The following is a 23467-nucleotide window of genomic DNA, read 5'->3' on the forward strand; positions in this document are numbered from 1 at the left end:
ACTATTGTCTACTGTCTCTTGGCTTTGTAGGAAAAAAAAGATAAGTTAGCACAGCCAGTGCACTTAAATGACTTATTGAAGTACCCGCTTACTAATTATTATTGCGGTCTACATTGTGCTATTGCAAATAAGTGCATCTCAGTTGGTAACCCTGTTTATTCGTGTGTGCAATGTCAGCAATGTCCTATTGGGGGCGTCGTTGGTGCACACTTTGTGTGACCTTGGCGCTGGGATATTCACATTGGGACAATGTCAAAACAGCAAGCACTGCAACGGTGACGTCACAATATTTAGTATTTGTTGTGAAAAAAATGGCTTTAGTGTCTCTTTACTCCCCCCGCCTCATCCTTGGCCTTGTTAAGAGTGCAAAGCTGTCTGAACCTGAAGTGACACTTTGAAACCTGGTAAGCTTTAAGTACATCGCTTCGACACACAAGTGCATCTCAGCGGCTGACAAATGCCATTTGTGTTATTTTGTGTCACTTTTCATCGCTATCAGGGCCATTCCACCGAATCAACGCCATTTGCATCCCGGGGAAATCAACTGTGCGATAAAATTAGTGGGTGTCGAATGTAAAAAATCAGTCACACTGCATAGCTAATAATATATTTTGTATATATTCAGCTCACTTTTCTCACATCTAACTCACTTCCAAATTGTATTCCAAAATCTTAAAACTGAATCTAAATATTGAATGACGTTTGATATAAATGTTGAATCTAAATTTAAGATGTTCAATCTAAATGTTGAATCTAAATCTAAATGTTAAATCTAAATCTTGAATCTATTATTAAAATCTTGAATGTAAATATTTAAATGTTAGATATAAATGTTAAATCTAAATTTAAATGTTAAATATAAATGTTCCGAATTGTATTTCTAAATCTTAAAACTGAGTCTAAATATTGAATGACGTTTGATAAAAATGTTAAATCTAAATTTAAATGTTGATATAAATGTTAAATATAAATGCAAATGTTCCGAATTGTATTTCTAAATCTTAAAACTGAATCTAATTATTGAATAACGTTTGATACAAATGTTAAATCTAAATTTAAGATATTAAATCTAAATGTTGAATCTAAATTTTGAATGTTGAATCTAAATCTTGAATCTATTATTATCACAATTTTAAATGTAAATATTAAATGTTAGATGTAAATGTTAAATCGAAATTTAAATGTTGATATAAATGTTAAATATAAATGTAAATGTTCCAAATTGTATTTCTAAATCTTAAAACTGAATCTAAATATTGAGTGACGTTTGATATAAATGTTGAATCTAAATTTAAATGTTGATATAAATGTTAATTATAAATGTAAATGTTAAATCTAAATGTTGAATCTAAATCTAAATGGCTCAACAAGTGTGAAAGTAAATATTTAGCTTATATTATTGTTTTAATATTTAGCTTTACATCGGCAAGCCATTTATATTAGACATTTATATTTAACATTTTGATTTCGATTTGACATTTAGGTTTAACATTTAGATTTAGATTTGATTTTTAGATTCAACATTCAGATTTAACATTTAGATTAAACACTTACATTTAGACTTCACATTTAGATTTAACGTTTAGATTTTTTATTTTAATTTAATACTTAATTTTTACCTCAAATGGGGAAAAAAAGAGGTAAAGCTAAATGTGAGAAAAGTGGCGCCGCTTAGTAGCGACTCATCAGTATTCCTGATGAGTTGCTAAAAGTGAGAAAAGTTAGATAAATATTCAAAATATATCAGCTAAAAAAAGTGTGATTGAATTTTTACATGTTGCACCCCATACATACAAAACAAAGTGTAAAATATTAGTTTTTAGTAAGCAACGTGTCCTGCATGTGAATATGATTGCATATTTAGTCATTAGAATTGGAAAGACTCATCCAAACTATTTGTTTCCTGTCCCCGCTACTTAAAACTAGACTTAAACATTCAATATAATCATTTAAAACCCACAGAAAGGTGACACATTGGTTGTGTACCTGGGTTTCCACTCAGTCCTGTTACACTAGCATACCCCTGCTAAACAAAGTGGAATATCCCAAATCACATACTCCACAGGAAGTTGCCTTATTGGGATTCTCTGCAGGACATGGGACTAACATGATTTTTCTACGACTTGGGGGTTAAAATCTCAGCACAGTCCCTTTATCTAAAACAGAAATCCAGGTTATTATGAGATCGTTACAACAAGCAAATGCCATTGATTTGGTAGAATGTCCCAAAAAACAGTCTGATTTTAACAGTGCATGAGCCAAATGTAGCACATTCCTCATTTACTAAAGAATAAATGACATATCTACTGGTAGAAATATCAGTTATACATAACAGTCATAACGTTGTACACATAGCTATCGATTATTGCACAGAATAGACATTGACACTGATTGCTTATAGGGAATTAGACACATGACTTACAGGTGTGTTCTCGGCAGCTTATAATCAGAAATTGCATGTAAATGAAAAGTGTTGCATGTGTTGCTTCTGTGGCAGTTCGTAACTTCCCCTGTCAATCATACAATTACTGTACAGGTTATAGAGCGCCACACAAAGTACATCGAATAAAATCCACAGCTAGGAAGCGACACATTTCAAAATGTGAGAGTGAAAATTTTCCAATGCAATTTGAAATTGGGGGGGGGGAAAAGAAAAGAAAAACCTTGGGTGATCTGAATGCGTTAACAAAAATGCCACAATGCGTTTTGTCAGTCTACGGATGTGAATGTGTGTGTGTTTATCCTCTGCGCAGCTCCCTCAGCTCTGCAGCAACTTCACGTAACTGGGCTTCAATCTCCAGCAGCTCCTGCAGATGAAAACACCAGAAAACATGACCTAGTAAGGTTCCACACAGCAGTGTAATGTAGTGACTCCAATTATGGCCTACTGTACATCTATTTGAAATATAGAATATAACACATTACACCATGCTGACTGACTGGAGGTAAGAATGCATTCTTTTACAGCCTCCACATGCAAAATACACCGCTCAACATTTGCATTTGAAAACATGCTACATTTCCCAGAAATGAAGGTCAAATGAAGGGGAATAAGGGGACATTTTCTGACATATGAGGGAAATTTGGTATAAAGTCCAATGAGTTGGAATAGGTCCTCTTGTTGACCTCAACACTGCTATTGTGACGTACAAAGCTCATAACCACATGCTGCCTGGGTGTCTACAGGAGAGGTTCAAACCTAGGGAGAGTCCCTATGACCTCAGAGGTTCAGCTGTCTTTCAGAAAGCAAACATAAGAACGAGCTTAAAAAGTAGATGTGTTTCTGTCAGGGGGGGTTCATCTGTGGAACAGCTTGGATGATGCCTTAAAATGTTCCAGTTCCATTCACACATTTAAAAAACACTTTAAGACCAATGTCTTGGAAAAATATATCACTCTTGAATCAACAGAGTAGTTAATACTATGATCAATGTTAATTACAAACTAAATGTGGGATATAAATAATAATTAGAGATGTCCGATAATGGCTTTTTTGCCGATATCCGATATTCCGATATTGTCCAACTTTTAGATACCGATACCGATATATACAGTCGTGGAATTAACACATTATTATCCCTAATTTTGTTGTGATGCCCCGCTGGATGCATTAAATAATGTACCAAGGTTTTCCAAAATAAATCAACTCAAGTTATGGAAAAAAATGCCAACATGGCACTGCCATATTTATTATTGAAGTCACAAAGTGCATTCTTTTTTTTTAACATGCCTCAAAACAGCATCTTGGAATTTGGGACATGCTCTCCCTGAGAGAGCATGAGGAGGTTGAGGTGGGCGGGGTTGAGTTGGGGGGGAGGGGGTAGCGGGGGTTGTATATGGTAGCGTCCCGGAAGAGTTAGTGCTGCAAGGGTTTCTGGGTATTTGTTCTGTTGTGTTTATGTTGTGCTACGGTGCGGATGTTCTCCCGAAATGTGTTTGTCATTCTTGTTTGGTGTGGGTTCACAGTGTGGCGCATATTTGTAACAGTGTTAAAGTTGTTTATACGGTCACCCTCAGTGTGACCTGTATGGCTGTTGACCAAGTATTCATCATTTGTGTGTGTGAAAAGCCGTAGATATTATGTGATTGGACCGGTACGCAAAGGCAGTGCCTTTAAGGTTTATTGGCGCTCTGTACTTCTCCCTACGTCCGTGTACACAGCGGCGTTTTAAAAAGTCATACATTTTTCTTTTTGAAACCGATACCGATAATTTCCGATATTACATTTTAAAGCATTTATCGGCCGATAAGATCGGCAGTCCGATATTATCGGACATCTCTGATAATAATGGAAGTATAATTGTTTGTATGTAGTATATAATTGGTACAAAGGTTTAACTAACACGTGTACAAGGATATTTCACGTCTTTACTGTGTATATAATTGAACAGTGTTTACGTTGTGTACAAGGTGTATTTATAATATGCTGTGCAAAAGAAATTTCATAATTTTTGGAAGCTCATCTTGTATTTGACATTGTTTATAGGGTTAGGCGCAATAAGTGTTCAACTTCAGCCTAAACCCTTTCGGTCTGCAACATTTTCAATTTATGAATGTACAACTGTTTGTTTATGTAAAACTGTTTATTTATTTTGTTGACCACTAACTGAAGAAATAATAAACTAACTAATAAACTAATGTGGAAATTTCCTAAAAAAAAATTAAAATCCATCCATCCATCCATTTTCTACAGCTTATTCCTTTGGGGTCGCGGGGGGCGCTGGAGCCTATTTCAGCTACAATCGGGCGGAAGGCGGGTTACACCCTGGACAAGTCGCCACCTCATCCCAGAAAAAAGGTGGTGACTTATTATTAAAAATAATAATAATAATAATAATAATTTTCTGGAAAAAAACAAGGCAGGAAATTTTGTAGAAAATAATGATCATATTCTGGGAAAAAAGGGAAATTTTCTAGAAATTAAATTGTTTCTGGAAATTTAGGGGCATTTTCTGGAAGATACTGTATGGCAGGGGCGTCAAACTCAATTTTAGCTCAGGGGCCGCATGGAGCAAAATCTGTGCACACGCAGGCCGGACTATTAAAATCATGGCATTAAAACTACAAAATAAAGACAACTTGAGATTGTTTTCTTTGTCTTACTTTGGCCAAAAATAGAACAAACATATTCTGAAAATATTACAATAAAAATATAGAAAACAATACCCGGCAGCGGTAAAGTTTAGATCCATGAAGGAAAGAAGAAAGTGAATGAATATTTATAACTGAATACATTTACATATGCATACAAATTAGTTTTCTTTTGTATTATTTTTTTGTAATGAATTAAGTAACGTTTAAGACAACCTTTTTCCAAAACACAATATACAATGTGAGATATAACAGGATAATGCATACATTTATCATTTGTTTTCAAAACGGTTACAAAAAATGGGACGCCAAAAATGTACTGTGGGACCCCATTTTAATGACTTGATTTTTAAATTCCTAGCACCAACACTGATGCAGTATTGGTGTGTGCAAAACAAAACAGCAGCAGGCGGCTGTAGCCTGCGGGCCAGTTTTAAAACTAATCAAATATCATCCCGGGGGCCATAGATAATTGATTGTATGGGAATGAACATAAGGGAAATTTTCTGGAAATGATGGAACATGTGACAAAATAAGGGAATTTTTGTTTGAAAAAATGGAGAAACCTTCTGGAAAAATAAATGACATTTTCTAGAAAATATTTTTTTTCTAGATATTTAGGGAATGGGGGGAGGGGGGGGGGAATAATGGAAAATGAAGTTAAAGTTAAAGTACCACTGATAGTCACACACACACTAGCTGTGGTGAAATTATCCATTTTTTATAGTCTTTGGTATGACTAGGCCGGGGTTTGAACTCACGACCTAACGATTTCAGGGCGGACACTCGGGGATATTTTTATGGAAATTCTCTGAAAAATAAGTGAAGTGAATTAAATTTGTAATGCGTATTTTCACTAGTGACTTGAAGCGCTTCACATAGTGAAACCAATTATCTACACTTTTAAGTTACATTTAAACCAGTGTGGCCATGGCACTGGGAGCATGTGGGTAAAATGTCTTGCTCAAGGACACAGGGTGGAGGACGTTGATGGCTCGGCGGCTATACCAACCAAGCCAACCTACCGAGCCAGTAGAATTTTTGAAAAATAAACAACATTTCCTTAAAACAATGTTGTTATTGTTTCTCCTGGAAATTAAGGCACATGGTCTAGAAAATAAGGAAAATAAGGAATGTTTTCTGAAAAATAAAGGAAATGAGGGAAAATTAGAAAAAAATTCCAAAAAATAAGGGAAAAAGGCGCTGGATAAAGTTTAGGGAAATAAAGGGAATTTTCTAAAATATAAAGGAACATTTCTAGATAAATATATAAGGAATATAACATATTTTCTGGAAATGAAGGGAATTTTTCTAAAAAAATAAATAAATAAATAAAGAGGATTTCCTGGAAAATAAATGACATTTCCGAAAAAATAAGTGATTTTTTTTCCTGGAAATTAAGGAACATTTTCTGAAAAATGAGGGAAATGAGAACATTTTTTTAAAAACAAGGGAGAATTACATAAAATAAGGGGAATTTTTTCAGGAAAAATTAGGAGAATATTCTGGAAATAAAGGGACTTTTATTTTAGAAAACAAGGTATTTTGCTAGGAAATAAGGTGACATTTCTTGGTAAATGTCCTGAAAAATAAGTGTTTTTTTCCCTGGAAATTAAGGGACATGGTCTGGAAAATAAGGAAAATAAGGAATGTTTTCTGAAAAATAAAGGAAATGAGGGAAAATGAGACAAAATTCCAAAAAATAAGGAAAAAAGGCGCTGGAAAAAGCTTTAGGAAATAAAGGGAATTTTCTAAAATATAAAGGAACATTTCTAGATAAATATAAGGAATTTGTCTGGCATATTTTCTGGAAATGAAGGGAATTTTTCTAAAAAAAATAAATAAAAAAAATTAAGAGGATTTTCTGGAAAATAAATGACATTTCCGAAAAAATAAATGTTTTTTTCCCCTGGAAATTAAGGAACATTTTCTGAAAAACAAGGAAGAGTTACATAAAATAAGGGGAATTTTTTCTGGAAAAATTAGGAAAATATATTCTGGAAATAAAGGGACTTTTTTTTAGAAAATTTCCTGAAAAATGGGTTGTTTTTTTCCCTGTAAAATTAAGGGACATTTTCTGGAAAATAAGGGAAATTGAAAAAAATTAAAAGAACTGTCCAAAAAATAAGGTCAAATTAGATTAAAAAAAATAAGCAAGATTTTATGAATTTCTTTCTGAAAAATGGGGAGGATTTTCCGAAAAAAATGTTCTGGAAAATAAAGAGGGTTTTTTTTCTGGAACATTTCCCGAAAAATAAAGGACATTTTCGGGAAAATGACTGAAATTCTGCTCTTTCCAGCAGACTGGTGGTGTGCTGCACCATCATGGAATGAGTGGACTGCCTACTGTGACTGACGTTGAAAGCTACAAAATGTGTTTCCACAGCAGACTGGGACAGAGGGGGTTATTGAACTGGAAGTTTAAATACAGGAAATAAGTGATTTATGAAGACAAAACAGGATTTTCCTGGATATCCCCCAGATGAATTGAGTTTGAGACCCCTGATCTGTATGATTTCAAAACATACCTCCCCTTGATCGTCGTCCAAGTCACCTTCATCATCATCATCATTACCGTCCTCCACCCTCCCGTCATCATCTTCTCTGACATACTCATCCTCGCCGTCTTCATCCTCCTCCTCCTCCTCCTCCTCCTTTAGTCTCTCCCGCTGAAACTGCCGAGTGGCTTCATCGCTGGCTTTCTCCATCACTCTCTTCTGCTGCGGCTCCTTCACCCCCACCGCTCCCTCCTCCTCTTTGCGTTTCACTTCCCTCTCGCCCGCTTCCTCTGCCCCTTCATCTTCATCTCCCGTCTTGACTTCCTCCTGCTGCTGCACGCCATCATTCTCATCCTCACTCTTCTCCGCCTGCGCCTCCTCCTGCACTTGCTCCATCTTCTTGAGCAGCTCGTCCAGCTCCTCCTGCTTCTCCTTCCTCTCCTTCTCCTCTTCTGGCTTGTTCTTAGTCTTCAGCTCCTTCAGTTCTTTCTCCACCTTCTCTTTTTCCACACTCAGCTCCACCTCATTCCTCCTCTGGTCCATCTGCTTCTGAACTTCCTCTTTGTCTCTCGCCATTTTTTCCTTGGTTTCTTCCTCCTTTGGACCACTTCCAGAACCTTTCTGGCTCCCTCTTTCCTTCATCTCATAACGCTTCTTCTTCAACTCTCTCAGCAGCTCTTTCAGCTCCTCATCATTTCTCTCCTCCTTCTCCTTCTTGCTGATTTCTTCAGCTAGAAGCTCCTCAAGTTCCTTTGCTCGCTCTTCTTCATCATGAATCCCCGTATCGTCAACCCTCGGCTCCTCCATCTCCCTCTTCTTGGGCTCGTCTTCCTCGGTCGTTTTGTCCCTCTCCTCATCCTTGAGCTGCAGGTCGCTCTCCTCATCAGCCAGATTGTACTCATACCTCTCCCTCGCTTCGTCCCTCTCTGCAAGCGCAATGGTCAGTGTCCACATGGAAGTGTCACTTTAAGACGTGAATACTGTACGTGTGCGTACCGTCATCCGCCAGCCTTTGCAGCTCCCTGAGGAGTCCCTGATGTCTCTGCACTTCATCAAGTTCGGCTGCAAAAAAAAAAAGAAAAAAAAAAGAGACATTTTACAGCTTCAATGACACAATGTCAACTTGTGATGCTAATCTTCGATTGTCACACATTTGACCCACATGTCCTGACCGGATGAGTGTAAACATATTTCTTCTTCGACTAGAATGGAGAGTGTAGGGAGTCATTCTTTGGGCACTCCCGTTTGGCTTGAGGAACGACGGACAATCAGTCCACCCTGTTGCTATGGTAACGCCTGCTCTCATACTGATAGCATTAGAGATGTCCGATAATGGCTTTTGTGCCGATATAATGATAAATGGGTTATACTTGTATAGCGCTTTTCTACCTTCAAGGTACTCAAAGCGCTTTTGACAGTATTTCCACATTCACCCATTCACACACACTGATGGAGGGAGCTGCCATGCAAGGCGCTAACCAGCACCCATCAGGAGCAAGGGTGAAGTGTCTTGCCCAAGGACACAACGGACGTGACTAGGATGGTAGAAGGTGGGGATTAAACCCCAGTAACCAGCAACCCTCCGATTGCTGGCCCGGCCACTCTACCAACTTCACCACGCATCCGATATTGTCCAACTTTTAATTACCAATTCCGATATCAACCAATACCGATATATACAGTCGTGGAATTAACACATTATGCCTAATTGTGTTGTGATGCCTCGCTGGATGCATTAAACAATGCAACAAGGTTTTCCAAAATAAATCAACTCAAGTTATACAAAAAAATGCCAACATGGCACTGCCATATTTATTATTGAAGTCACAAAGTGCATTATTTTTTTAATCTTGCCTCAAAACAGCAGCTTGGAATTTGGGTGGGGGGGTAGGGAGTAGGGGGAGTGTATATTGTAGTGTCCCGGAAGAGTTAGTGCTGCAAGGGATTCTGGGTATTTGTTCTGTTGTGTTTATGTTGTGTTACGGTGCGGAGGTTCTCTCGAAATGTGTTTGTCATTCTTGTTTGGTGTGGGTTCACAGTGTGGCGCATATTTGTAACAGTGTTAAAGTTGTTTATGCGTACACCCTCAGTGTGACCTGTATGGCTGTTGACCAAGTATGACTTGCATTCACTTGTGTGTGTGAAAAGCCGTAGATATTATGTGATTGGGCCGGCACACAAAGGCAGTGCCTTTAAGGTTTATTGGCGCTCTTTACTTCTCCCTACGTCCGTGTACCGCTCCGTACAGGGGCGTTTAAAAAAATCATACATTTTACTTTTTCAAACCGATACCGATCATTTCCGATATTACATTTTAAAGCATTTATCGGCCGATAATATCGGCAGTCTGATATTATCGGACATCTCTAGATAGCAAACTCCCTCGTTTCGATGGTAAGAGAAAGTACCAAGTACGACATGGAGCGAAAGCCCACGTGTGTGTGCTTGTGTGTACTTGCTCATGCACATACTTAGATTAACTTTCGGTTTCGATGGATTGAAGCTAAAGTGGCTCGGCTTGGCTGGGTTAAATCAAGTGAGCAGTGGGACCGTCTTCAGAGACCGCACCAGCCTTTAGAGAGCATGGTCTTCTCTCCAGCAGTTGGTATTGTTAATGTTTGTACTTACCGTATTATCCGGACTATAAGGCGCACTTAAAATCTTTTTTTTCTCAAAAATCGACAGTGCGCCTAATAACCTGGTGCGCCTAATGTAAGGAATATTTCTGGTTTTGCTCACCGACCTCGAAGCAATTTTATATGGTACATGGTGTAGTGATAAGTGTCAACAGTAGATGGCAGTCAAACATAAGATAAATGTGTAGGATGGCAATATGACTCAAGTAAACACTACCAACATTTTATATGTTCCATTGAAAGTATAGAACATTACACACGGCGCTCAAAAATCTATCAAAATGTTTTAGCATGACTTTGGTAAGCTATGAAGCCGCATCGCTTGGTGGATTTTCGGCGCATTAAACATGGGAGTAATTATCGTGTGTGTATAAGGTAAGACATATTATCTGGCATTTTGTTTTGCAATATTATGCAAAGGCAACTTTTCTTACCTTATGGTACTTGCTGATTTGTATTTGGGATCTGCATAAATCCTGAATAATTGCATGGGTCCGCCTTTGTAGTCCGTGCTGATGCCGTAGTCAATAAGCTTCTTCTTTTTCTTTATATTCTTGTTATGGGACATTCATCCTCCGCTGTTGCCATTTCTAATTTAAAGTAGTGTAAAGTTCTTACTTATATCTGTCAGTAAACCCGCCATGAAAGCGCTAAAACATACCCGTGTAGTGAGTTTATATTATTCACCCAAGGAACTTTACTTATTAGAGTTCCGGTCGGACGGTTTTTCACGGGACACATTTCCGGCCTTGTTGTTGTTTCCGTATGAGTAGATGCTGCTCCGTTATTGATTTAAGTAAAGTCTGAATGTCATTAAAACAGTTAGCTCCATCTTTTGACACTTCTTCCACCCCCGTCCTTGCACGCTACATCGCTACAACAAAGATGACGGGGAGAAGACGCTGTCGAATGTGAGCCAGGTAAATAAGACCGCCCACAAAACGGCGCATCCGGAAGCGACTGCCAGAAAGCGGCTTGAAGATGATCTGTAAAACATCATCTATGCAACATTTTCACCAAAGAACCACCATTACATGTTATGTAGACCACAAGGAAGCGTTTTCAATTTAGAAAAAACATTTTTATAATATGACTCCTCCTTAATGCGATGCGCCTTTTATATGAAAAAAGATCATATATAGACAATTCATCAGCAGTGCGCCTTATATTCGGGTGCGCCGTATGGTCCGGAAAATACAGTACTTCATTTGTAAAATAAATTACAATTTCACTTCTATTTTTTCCTTTTTTTATTCAGACAATCGACAGAACAGAAGAAACTAGGAGGACTTCATCCTTTAAAAGGGAAAGCCCGAACATGAGCAAATGAGCGCTCAGCACAAATAAATACAATTTTTCTCTCCGTCATCCTAAAATGCCGCCCTGTAGGGAAACTGCCCTTGTGGCCCACATTCGTGTAATTTGGAGGGGGGACATGACCGCTGCACTTTTTCAAAAATGTCTTTTATCGTCCAAAAATAATGTTACGCCATTGAATGGAGACAAGTCAAACACTAGCTCCAGGCGGAAAAAGGCAGCTCAGGCTGAAACTTGTCCGAGAAGATCCCCTGCTGGCCCCACTGTGAACTGGACTCTCACATTATTAACTATCCCCTTGGCATCCATTGCACCGGTCACCCAAGGGGGGGTCCCCACATTGCGGTCCCTTCTAAGGTTTCTCGATGTTCCCATTGGGTTGAGTTTTTTCTTGCCCTGATGTGGGATCTGAGCTGAGGATGTTGTCCTGGCTTGTGCAGCCATTTGAGACATTTGTGATTAAGGGCTATATAAGTAAACTTTGATTGATTGATTGATTGATTGATTGATTGATTGATTGATTGATTGATTGATTGATTGATTGATTGATTGATTGATTGATTGATTGATTAGATTGCTCAAAAGCTCACTGATTGGCTTGAAAATAATATTTTTCTGGTAGAAAAAGACAGGAAATTTTGTGGAAAATAAGGATCATATTCTGGAAACAAAGGGAAATTTTCTGGAAAATAAGAATTAAAAAAAAAAAAAAACGATTTTGTTTTCTAGAAATTTTCTGGAAAATAAAATTTTCTGTAAAAATAACCAATTTTGTTTCTGGAAATTTAGGAGCATTTTCCGGGATAAACTGTATAGGAATGAAAATCAATGAAATTTTTGTTATTGAAATTATGGAACCTAGATATAAGGGAATTTTTCTATGAGAAATTGGGGAAACTTTCTGAAAAATAAAGGAAATTTTCTGGAAAATATATTTTTTCAATATATTAAGGGACTTTGGGGGGTAATAATGGAAAATGAGGGAAATAAGGGATATTTTATGGGAATTATTTAGAAAATAAGTGAAGTGAATTATATTTATATAGCGCTTTTTCACAAGTGACTCAAAGCGCTTTACATAGTGAAACCAATTATCTAAAATCATTTTTTACAATTTAAATTCTATTTTTTCCTTGTTTTGTTCAATCAATAGAACAGAAGAACCATGAGGACTTCATCCTTTAAAAGGGAAAGCCCGAACATGAGCAAATGACCGCTCAGATCAATTAAATACGATTTTTTTCCCGTCATCCTTGTGAGGCCCCTAGAAAATGCCGCCCTGCAGGGCAACTGCCCATGTGGACCAGATTAATGACATTTGGAGGGGGGAACATGATTGATTGATTGATTGATTGAGACTTTTATAAGTAGATTGCACAGTACAGTACATATTCCGCACAATTGACCACTAAATGGTAACACCCGAATAAGTTTTTCAAATTGTGTAAGTCGGGGTCCACGTTAATCAATTCATGACAAAAAAGCCGTTTTTTAACATCCAAAAATAATGTGATGCCATTGAATGGAGACAAGTCAAACACTAGCGCCAGGCGGAAAAAGGAAGCTCAGGCTGAAGCTTGTCCCTTTGGACAGCCCACAATTGGCTTTCTGGGGCTGCCGTTTCGTCAACGTGACAATAATTGACAACACTTTCTATTAAAGTATTCGATATATTTCTAATTTTTTTTTTAAGTCTTATTAAATTGTTGTTTAATTATTTTATTGTAAAGCGCATTATAATGAAATTATACATTTTAAAAGCATAAGGTTAACAATGTTTTACCTCCTTAGTATTTGTATACAGTTTTGTTCTTAAACAATTACTTTCTTTTAAAATTATTATTATATTTTTTTATAGCAGTTGATAGATTTTTTTATGGAGAGCGCATCTTAATCATTTTTAAAAAGCATACCATGAAAAATGTTTTACCTGGTCAATTTTTCTATATTGTTCTTATGCATTCACCTTACTTTTATTAAAGCATGCTATTTATTTAGATTTTTTTTTTTTTAAGTCTTTTAAAATTGTTTTTTCTTTTTTTTATGTAAAGAGCATTATAATCAAATTATAAATTGTGAAAGCATATGGTAAATAATGGTTTACCAAGTTAGTATTTTTATAGTTATTGTTCTTAAGCGATTATTTTATTTTTTATTAAAGTATACTATTTATTTTGAATTATTTTTCAAGTGTTTGAAAATCAATATTTCTATAGCGCTTAGAGATTTTTTTGTTGTAAAGCTCATTTTAATCGCATTACAGTAAATAATGTCTTACCTATAGTTAGTAGTTTTATATTGTTCTTAAGCATTTACTTTTTATTATTAAAGCATATTATTTATTTTGAATTTTTTTTAGGGCTAATTAAATTAATATTTTTTTATTTTTTCATGTAAAGCGCATTATAATCAAACTATACATTTTAAAAAGCATACGATGAAAACATTTTTACCTGGTCAGTTTTTCTATATTGTTCTTTTGCATTCACCTTATTTTTATCAAAGCATACTATTTATTTAGAATGGGTTTTTTTAAGTCTTTTTAAAAAAAAAAAAAATGTTTTAATGTAAACAGCATTATAATCAAATTATAAATTAAGAAAGCATATGGTAAATAATGGTTTACCAAGTTAGTATTTTTATACAGTTATTGTTCTTAAGCGATTATTTTATTTTTTATTCAAGTATACTATTTATTTTGAATTATTTTTCAAGTGTTTAAAAATGTATATTTCTATAGCGCTTGGAGATTTTTTGTTAAAATTATTTTAAAATTATTTTTAGGGCTTATTAAATTATTATTATTATTTTTATGTGAAGCGCATTATAATCAAATTATAAATTTTAAAAGCATATGGTAAATAACGTTTTACGTAGGTAGTATTTTTATACAGCATAGTTCTTAAGTGTTTACTTTATTTTTTATTAAAGTACACTATTTATTTGGTTTAATTTTTTTATATTTTGAAATTATTATTTTATTTTCTCATTACAAAAAAAAAGAAAATAATTAAGGACAACTTTTATTAAAAAAGAGTGCATCGATGTTTTCACATACCGTACTGGTACTGTATTAATTCATGCTTAGCTTCTTGTATGGCTCTTATGATGTATTGTTATATATTGAAATATATTGTATATATTATAAGTAAAAGTTTTAGGATAGCAACATTTTGACTCTGCAACTGGTTATTTATATTAAAAAATAAAATATGTTTGGGCTGGATCATGTGCTACCATTAAGTGAAAGTGGCGTATTAGATGATATGATACTCCTAACTCTATGGGTGATGTGAATATTTAATAAATGTCACCTGCTAGCAGTGGGGCACAGCCACGTGGCGCCCCACCTCCATTCAGCGTCTCCTGAACAATACATTCCACCTTGAGACGAAGCACAAAAACACACAATTACTGATTTAAAAAAAACGTGAAATATACATATAATAAAATGAGTATTTTTTCTGACCTTTGCATCATTAAGAGGCGAGACTACTGGCCGACATCCCACTGGAACACACATAAAATAAATTAGAATAACTATATTTGTCATTTCTGCCTCAAACGAACAGAGCAGGAAGAAAAATGCACAAATGCGGCGGTCCGTTCCTCGTGCGGGAGGGAGGCAGGACTTGTTTTTAGGCAAGCACTGTTACCTTGGTGAAGTGACAGAGCAAAGAGGCTTATGGATCTTTCTCTCTCACACGCCCACACACACACACACACACATGCACACACACTTCTCCCGGGGGCATAAGCTTACAGGTAGTTTCCACCTGGGGCTAAATTTGTCTCAAAGCCCTTACTGACATTATATCATTAAAGGCACCCAAAGCAGTGCAGCACTTCTCTGCAAACTACATTTGAGGGAAAAACCTATACCAGTCAGTCCCACCACAAATACATTTGGACCGCCATTTTTAGATTTGGCGCTACAGGTTCGCCCTTGCTCATAAACACATTACATTGGTGCGAGCAATCAGCCCCCTCTGGACCAGGGGTGTCCAAGGTGCGGCCTGTAACTATTGTTTTAACGGTCTGGGGCACAATCAATAGCATTCTAACATTAGCATACTAGCTTTTTTGCAAATGTTGTATGCAAGCTTTTTTTTTGCTAATTTTGTAGGTATACACCTCAGTCATATTTTGGTGGATGATGATTGCTAACGTTAGCATGCTAGAATTTTAAACATTTTTTTTCTGGTTCTGGACTTACCTCGGAGTAAAATATTTCGGTACTTAACACATGTTACAGTTAGCATTTTAGCATGTTAACATTAGCAAGCTAGCTTTTTAAAATAATTTAGTAGGTACACTCCTCAGTGTCATTTTGGTATTTAACTAATGCTAACTGTAAGCACGCTATTGTTACATTTTAACATAGTACTGTTAGCATCCTACCTTTTTTAGCGCATTTTGCACACAATTTTTGTTACTTTGGCGCAACAGGTTCGCCCTTGCTCATAAACACATTGTAACATTGGTGGTCTGCCAGAGCATAAGAAGACCTGCAGGAGGAATCAGTGTTGCCAAGTTATATTTAGTGAGCAATCAGCCCCCTCTAGAGCAGGGGTGTCCAAGGTGCGGCCCAGGGGTCATTTGCGGCTTGTAGCTATTTTTTAACGGTCCGGGGCACAATCAATATCATTCTAACATTAGCATACTAGCTTTTTTGCGAATGTTGCCGGTATGCTCCTCAGCGTTAAATATTTTGTTACGTGACAAATGATACTTGTTAACATGTTAACGTTAGTATGCTAGCTTTTTTTTTAGCTAATTTTGTAGGTATACACCTCAGTCATATTTTGGTGGATGATGATTGCTAACGTTAGCATGCTAGAATTTTAAACAATTTTTTTCTGGTTCTGGACACACCTCGGAGTAAAATATTTTGTTACTCTACACATGTTACAGTTAGCATTTTAACATTAGCAAGCTAGCTTTTTAAAATAATTTAGTAGGTACACTCCTCTGTGTCATTTTGGTATTTAACTAATGCTAACTGTAAGCACGCTATTGTTACATTTCAACATAGTACTGTTAGCATGCTAGCTTTTTTAGCGCATTTTGCTCACAATTTTTGTTACTTTGGCGCAACAGGTTCGCCCTTGCTCATAAACACATTATAACATTGGTGGTCTGCCAGAGCATAAGAATACCTGCAGGAGGAATCAGTGTTGCTAAGTTATATTTAGTGAGCAATCAGCCCCTACTAGAGCAGGGGTGTCAAAGGTGTGGCCCAGGGGTCATTTGCGGCTTGTAGCTATTTTTTAATGGTCCGGGGCACAATCAATATCATTCTACCATTAGCATACTAGCTGTTTTGCGAATGTTGCCGGTATGCAGCTCAGCGTTAAATATTTTGTTACTTGACAAATGATACCTGTTAACATGTTAATGTTAGTATGCTAGCTTTTTTTTAAGCTAATTTTGTAGGTATACACCTCTGTCATATTTTGGTTGCTATTGTTAGCATACTAGCATTTAAAAAAAAAAATCTGGTACTGTACACACCTCGGAGTAACATAATTTGGTACTTAACACATGTTACAGTTAGCATTTTAGCATGTTAACATTAGCAAGCTAGCTTTTTAAAATAATTTAGTAGGTACACTCCTCTGTGTCATTTTGGTATTTAACTAATGCTAACTGTAAGCACGCTATTGTTACATTTGAACATAGTAGTACTGTTAGCATGCTAGCTTTTTCAACGCATTTTTGACCATATTTTTTGTGACTTGACGCTATCTGGCCAGCATTCTGTTAGCATTTCAGTTCGGCTTTCGATCTTCAGAATCAGCATTCAGACAAAATTTCTACCAAAAAGGAACATTCTTTAAAATACATCTACATATTGCATAGGTTTTGAAGGCGATAACTACCAAATAAATGGACCCTGTATTCTTTGATTTGTCAGTCTGTGGCCCTCAGTGGAAAAAGTTTGGGCAACCCTGCTCTTGAGACTCCTTTTAAAAAAAAATGCTGACAAATGTATGCATCATCCCCCACCCAGCACATATAGATTTCAGTCCTGTGGGAAATGGTGCATAAATATATTGTTTGCATAAACATAACATACCGGTATAGCAGTTAAATATGGTTATCAAAATTTGTCAAATTTACAGAATTGGCTATTTGCAAAAAGTGAATAAAAAAACATAAAACACACACAAAAAACGTCTTTTTTTTAATGTAGCGGCCCCCACATCTGCTGTCCCCTCCAAGGTTTCTCATTGTATCCCATTAGGTTGAGTTTTTCCTTGCCCTGATGTGGGATCTGAGCCGAGGATGTTGTTGTGGCTAGTGCACCCCTTTGAGACACTTGTGATTAAGGGCTATATAAATCAACTTTGATTGATTGATTGATTGATTGATTGATTGATTGATTGATTGATTGATTGACAGACCTAAAAGTAGACACTAGATGGCAGTAAAAGCACATACTCAGATGTGGCCCTCTGAGGGCAGCCATCATTGGGATGTGGCCCTCAATACAAATGAGTTTGTAAGGGGTTCAGTACAGTAGACAGATGTTGCACACTCGTGTACAGTAGGCGGCAGTATGCTTTTAAAACAAAAGTGATTAAAAAAAATACAATCGTGAAGCCACAGCATTGTTGTACTTTTACGGTAAAAGTTATGCGATGTATTAATTATTTTCCCAAATACAGTACTTACTGGCTAATACCAACATTTGCAGTATCCCCCAACCCTACTGGTAGGTGTAGTGCACTACAGTTAATCACTACATTGTATTCAATATATAGACTATATTGCCAAAAGTATGTGGCCACCTGCCTTGACTCACATATCCCATTCCTAACCCATAGGGTTCAATATGATGTCGGTCCACCTTTTGCAGCTACTACAGCTTCAACTCTTCTGGGAAGGCTGTCCACAAGGTTGCGGAGTGTGTTTATAGGAATTTTCGATCATTCTTCCAAAAGCGCATTGGTGAGGTCACACATTGATGTTGGTCGAGAAGGCCTGGCTCTAAGTCTCCGTTCTAATGCATCCCAAAGGTGTTCCATCGGGTTCAAGTCAGGACTCTGTGCAGGCCTGTCGAGTTCATCCACACCAGACTCTGTCATCCATGTCTTTATGGACCTTGCTTTGTGCACTGGTGCACAGTCATGTTGGAAGAGGAAGGGGCCCGCTCCAAACTGTTCTCACAAGGTTGGGAGCATGGAATTGACCAAAATGTTTTGGTATCCTGGAGCATTCTAAGTTCCTTTCACTGGAACTAAGGGGCCAAGCCCAACTCCTGAAAAACAACCTGCACACCATAATTCCTCCTCCACCAAATTTTACACTCGGCACAATGCAATCCGATATGTAGCGTTCTCCTGGCAACCTCCAAACCCAGACTCGTCCATCAGATTGCCAGATGGAAAAGCGTGATTGATCACTCCAGAGAAGGCGTCTCCACTGCTCTAGAGTCCAGTGGCGACGTGCTTTACATCACTGCATCCCACGCTTTGCATTGGACTTGGTGATGTATGGCTTAGTTTTAAGCGTTATATTGAAGCTCTCTGCGTACTGTACGTGGGCTAATTGGAAGGTCACATGAAGTTTGGAGCACTGTAGCAACTGACTGTGCAGAAAGTCGGCGACCTCTTTGCACTATGCGATTCAGCATCCGCTGACCCCTCTCCCGTCAGTTTACGTGGCCTACCACTTTGTGGCTGAGTTGCTGTTGTTCCCAAACTCTTCCATTTTCTTATAATAAAGCCGACAGTTGACGTTGGAATATTTAGGAGCGAGGACATGTCACGACTGGATTTGTCGCACAGGTGGCATCCTATGACAGTTCAACGCTGGAAATCACTGAGCTCCTGAGAGCGGACCATTCTTTCACAAATGTTTGTAGAAACTGTCTCCATGCCTAAGTGCTTGATTTTATACACCTGTGATTAGTACACCTGATTCTGATCATTTGGATGGGGGGCCAAATATTTTTTGCAATATAGTGTATATAAACAAATGGTTAATGATTATTTATATATTTAATATTTGTTTACTTACATATGGTATAGAGATGTCCGATAATATCGGACTGCCGATATTGTCGGCCGATAAATGCTTTAAAATGTAATATCGGAAATGATCGGTATCGGTTTCAAAAAGTAAAATGTATGACTTTTTAAAACGCTGCTGTACGGAGTGGTACACGGACGTAGGAAGAAGTACAGAGCGCCAATAAACCTTAAAGGCACTGCTTTTGCATGCCGGCCCTACCACATAATATCTTCGGCTTTTCACACACACAAGTGAATGCAATTCATACTTGGTCAACAGCCATACAGGTCACACTGAGGGTGCCCGTATAAACAACTTTAACACTGTTACAAATATGCGCCACACTGTGAACCCACACCAAACAAGAATGACAAACACATTTCGGGAGAACATCCGCACTGTAACACAACATAAACACAACAGAACAAATACCCAGAACCCCTTGCAGCACTAACTCTTCCGGGACGCTACAATATACACCCCCGCTACCCCAAACCCCGCCCACCTCAACCTCCTCATGCTCTCTCAGGGAGAGCATGTCCCAAATTCCAAGCTGCTGTTTTGAGGCATGTTAAAAAAAATAATGCACTTTGTGACTTCAATAATAAATATGGCAGTGCCATGTTGGCATTTTTTCCATAACTTGAGTTGATTTATTTTGGAAAACCTTGTTACATTGTTTAATGCATCCAGCGGGGCATCACAACAAAATTAGGCATAATAATGTGTTAATTCCACGACTGTATATATCGGTATCGGTTGATATCGGAATCGGTAATTAAGAGTTGGACAATATCGGCAAAAAAGCCATTTTCGGACATCTCTAATATGGTATATTTATTTATTTACTGTTCTGAAAACTGCTGTGATATGAAAAGAGGTAGGATTAAATAAGCTCTGCTTCTTCCTACTCCTTTTTGGGCGTGCTGTAATGAAACAACTGGAAATACGTGATGCATTACATTTAGGGATGTCCGATAATGGCTTTTTGCCGATATCCGATATTTCGATATTGTCCAACTCTTTAATTACTGATACCGATATCAAACGATACCGATATATACAGTCGTGGAATTAACACATTATTATGCCTAATTTGGACAACCAGGTATGGTGAAGATCCTTTTATAAAAAAATGACTAAAATAAAATAAGATAAATATATTAAAAACATTTTCTTGAATAAAAAAGAAAGTAAAACAATATAAAAACAGTTACCTATAAACTAGTAATTATTGAAAATGAGTAAAATTAACTGTTAAAGGTTAGTACTATTAGTGGACCAGCAGCACGCACAATCATGTGTGCTTATGGACTGTATCCCTTGCAGACTGTATTGTTATATTTTGATTGATTGATTGATTGATTGATTGAGTCTTTTATTAGTAGGTTGCACAGTGAAGTACATATTCCGTACAATTGACCACTAAATGGTAACACCCGAATACGTTTTTCAACTTGTTTAAGTCGGGGTCCACTTAAATTGATTCATGATACAGATATATACTATCAGATATATACTATCATCACACAAGATAATCACATTGAATTATTTACATTATTTACAATCAGGGGTGTGGAGGGGGAGGAGGGATAGGATATGGACAGCAAGTAGTGGACATAGAGAGAGAGAGAGAGAGAGAGAGAGAGAGAGAGAGAGAGAGAGAGAGAGAGAGAGAGAGAGAGAGAGAGATCAGAAGGCATAAGAAAAAGTATCTGCATTTGATTGTTTACATTTAATTATTAGCAATCCGGGGAGGGTGTTGGTTTAGGGTTGTAGCTGCCTGGAGGTGAACTTTTATTGCGGTTTTGAAGGAGGATAGAGATGCCCTTTCTTTTATAACTGTTGGGAGCGCATTCCACATTGATGTGGCATAGAAAGAAAATGAGTTAAGACCTTTGTTAGTTCGGAATCTGGGTTTAACGTGGTTAGTGGAGCTCCCCCTGGTGTTGTGGTTTATATACATATATATATATATATATATATATATATATATATATATATATATATATGTATATATATATATATATATATATATATATATATATATATATATATATATATATATATATATATATATATATATATATATATATATATATATATATATATAATGTAGGAACCAGAATATTAATAACAGAAAGAAACAACCCTTTTGTGTGAATGAGTGTGAATGGGTGTAAATGGGGTAGGGAGGTTTTTTGGGTTGGTGCACTAACTGTAAGTGTATCTTGTGTTTTTTATGTTGATTTAATTTTTTTTTTTTTTAAAAAAAAAAAAAAAAACCCGATACCAATCATTTCCGATATTACATTTTAAAGCATTTATCGGCCGATAATATCGGCAGGCCAATATTATCGGACATCTCTAATTACATTGCATTTGTATTGTATGCATGTTGGAAATAAACCGAACATGTTAGAAATGAGGAGAAACCAAGGCACCGGGGAGAAAGTCAAATGTGTGCTTCACGTTTTTCTATTAGTCACATTTATAATTCATGTTAAATAACTGTAGTCCACAGCAGCAGTTTATTACAGTGTGTCGTGATATATAATAAAGTGCTGGTGGTTATCTGGCAGCCAACAATGTTCCACTGTGGGTGGCAGCCATGTCAGCTTGTTCTCACAGCAGGATTATCCCCCACAGTGTGCGCGCACATAGGCTCCCTTGGCAAAACATACCGGAAGCAGCGGCGCGCGCACGTGCCGTGCCGTCACCTGTTTTAAGCGTTATATTGCACATTTAAAATATGACTCGGCAAAAAAAAAAACATAATTAGGATTGGGCTACGCCGCGGGTTATTGCGTCTTGATATTCGTCCAAATAGACGAGAAGTGAGAAATATCCAACTCGTCACGCTATAGTATCGATGCTACCGACATTGGGATTTGCCCGCCCCGCAGCTAATAGGATGTCAGATGACAAATTACTCAGCGATGACTTTTGTGTGTAAAATTTAATCGACATAATTTTCCATTAGCCAGTATTATTAAAAAATGTGTCGGTTTTTTTTTCATCGCGTTTAAATGATATCGAGATGTATGGGTGTTTTGTATAGAAATATGACCCGACACTTACCGCCCGCGGCTGCCAACACACAAACTGCGGTTATAAGAATCCCCATAGGATCCAAAAAAAGAGGTTCCTGAGGAGATGTCCTTCCAACCGCGGTCTGGATGTTCAGTAAACACACACACACACACACACACACACGCGCGTTGCGCAGAGCCGAGCAACGTGTGTGCGTGCGTGCGTGTGTGTGTGCTAGGTCAGGTGACATAGCAGCTCGAATCCCTAACTGTGTCACCTGCACTTGGTAAACAAAACGTATCGTTATTGATCAATATAGTTTAAATATGACATTAATTAGCTTTTTCCCCCTTTAACACAACATGCAAAGGTCTACTCTACATGAGGTAATAAAACATTTGTACATTTAATTTAATATTTTGCCCTTTAGATATTCCATAATTTAGTATAATTACAGCATTACAAACTATGCAACAATGAAAAAGTTATGTGTACTGTATAATAATAATTAGTAATATTAGCGCGCCAATGAGGCTAAGCGGTATAGAAAAGGGATGGATGTATAATTAATGATGAGGAATAGTATTTGTCAAAACTTTGGAGATACGTCTTCATGCTAATGAATGAGAAATTGTGTAGTGCTGATGGTGGATAAAAAAGCACACTGTAGAACAGTCACACACACTTTAATGAATTATGTTAAATAATGTCTGTATATTGGCCTTTTGGGGTTGACTGTAAGATAGTAGGTTTACATAACAAGATAGGTTTCATTTATTTGACTTTAGTTTCCACACAAACCAGGCCACAGGTGTTGTTTTAAATGTATATTTCAATGCATGCAAACCACACTTAACGGCTGAAGGGCATAGA

The 23467-nt window shown here is 37.0% G+C and overlaps 1 protein-coding gene across 1 annotated transcript in view; it reads right to left on the bottom strand.

Annotated features, from left to right (window-relative positions):
* The window catches only part of LOC133663493 (uncharacterized), a 23013-nt gene extending 227 nt beyond the window's left edge, over nt 1-22786 (bottom strand). The window contains exons 1-6 of the mRNA XM_062067986.1: nt 22643-22786; nt 15012-15052; nt 14857-14926; nt 8586-8651; nt 7620-8515; nt 1-2807 (exon numbers count right to left, since the gene is read on the bottom strand). The exon at nt 1-2807 is cut by the window's left edge and continues 227 nt beyond it. Coding sequence (XP_061923970.1) covers nt 2739-2807; nt 7620-8515; nt 8586-8651; nt 14857-14926; nt 15012-15052; nt 22643-22688 — 1188 coding nt within the window. The 5' untranslated portion in view covers nt 22689-22786 and the 3' untranslated portion in view covers nt 1-2738. The remainder of the gene's footprint in view (nt 2808-7619; nt 8516-8585; nt 8652-14856; nt 14927-15011; nt 15053-22642) is intronic.
* Between the last annotated feature and the right edge of the window lie 681 nt (nt 22787-23467).

This window comes from Entelurus aequoreus, linkage group LG13 (genome assembly GCF_033978785.1).
Source record: "Entelurus aequoreus isolate RoL-2023_Sb linkage group LG13, RoL_Eaeq_v1.1, whole genome shotgun sequence".
NCBI lineage: Eukaryota > Metazoa > Chordata > Actinopteri > Syngnathiformes > Syngnathidae > Entelurus > Entelurus aequoreus.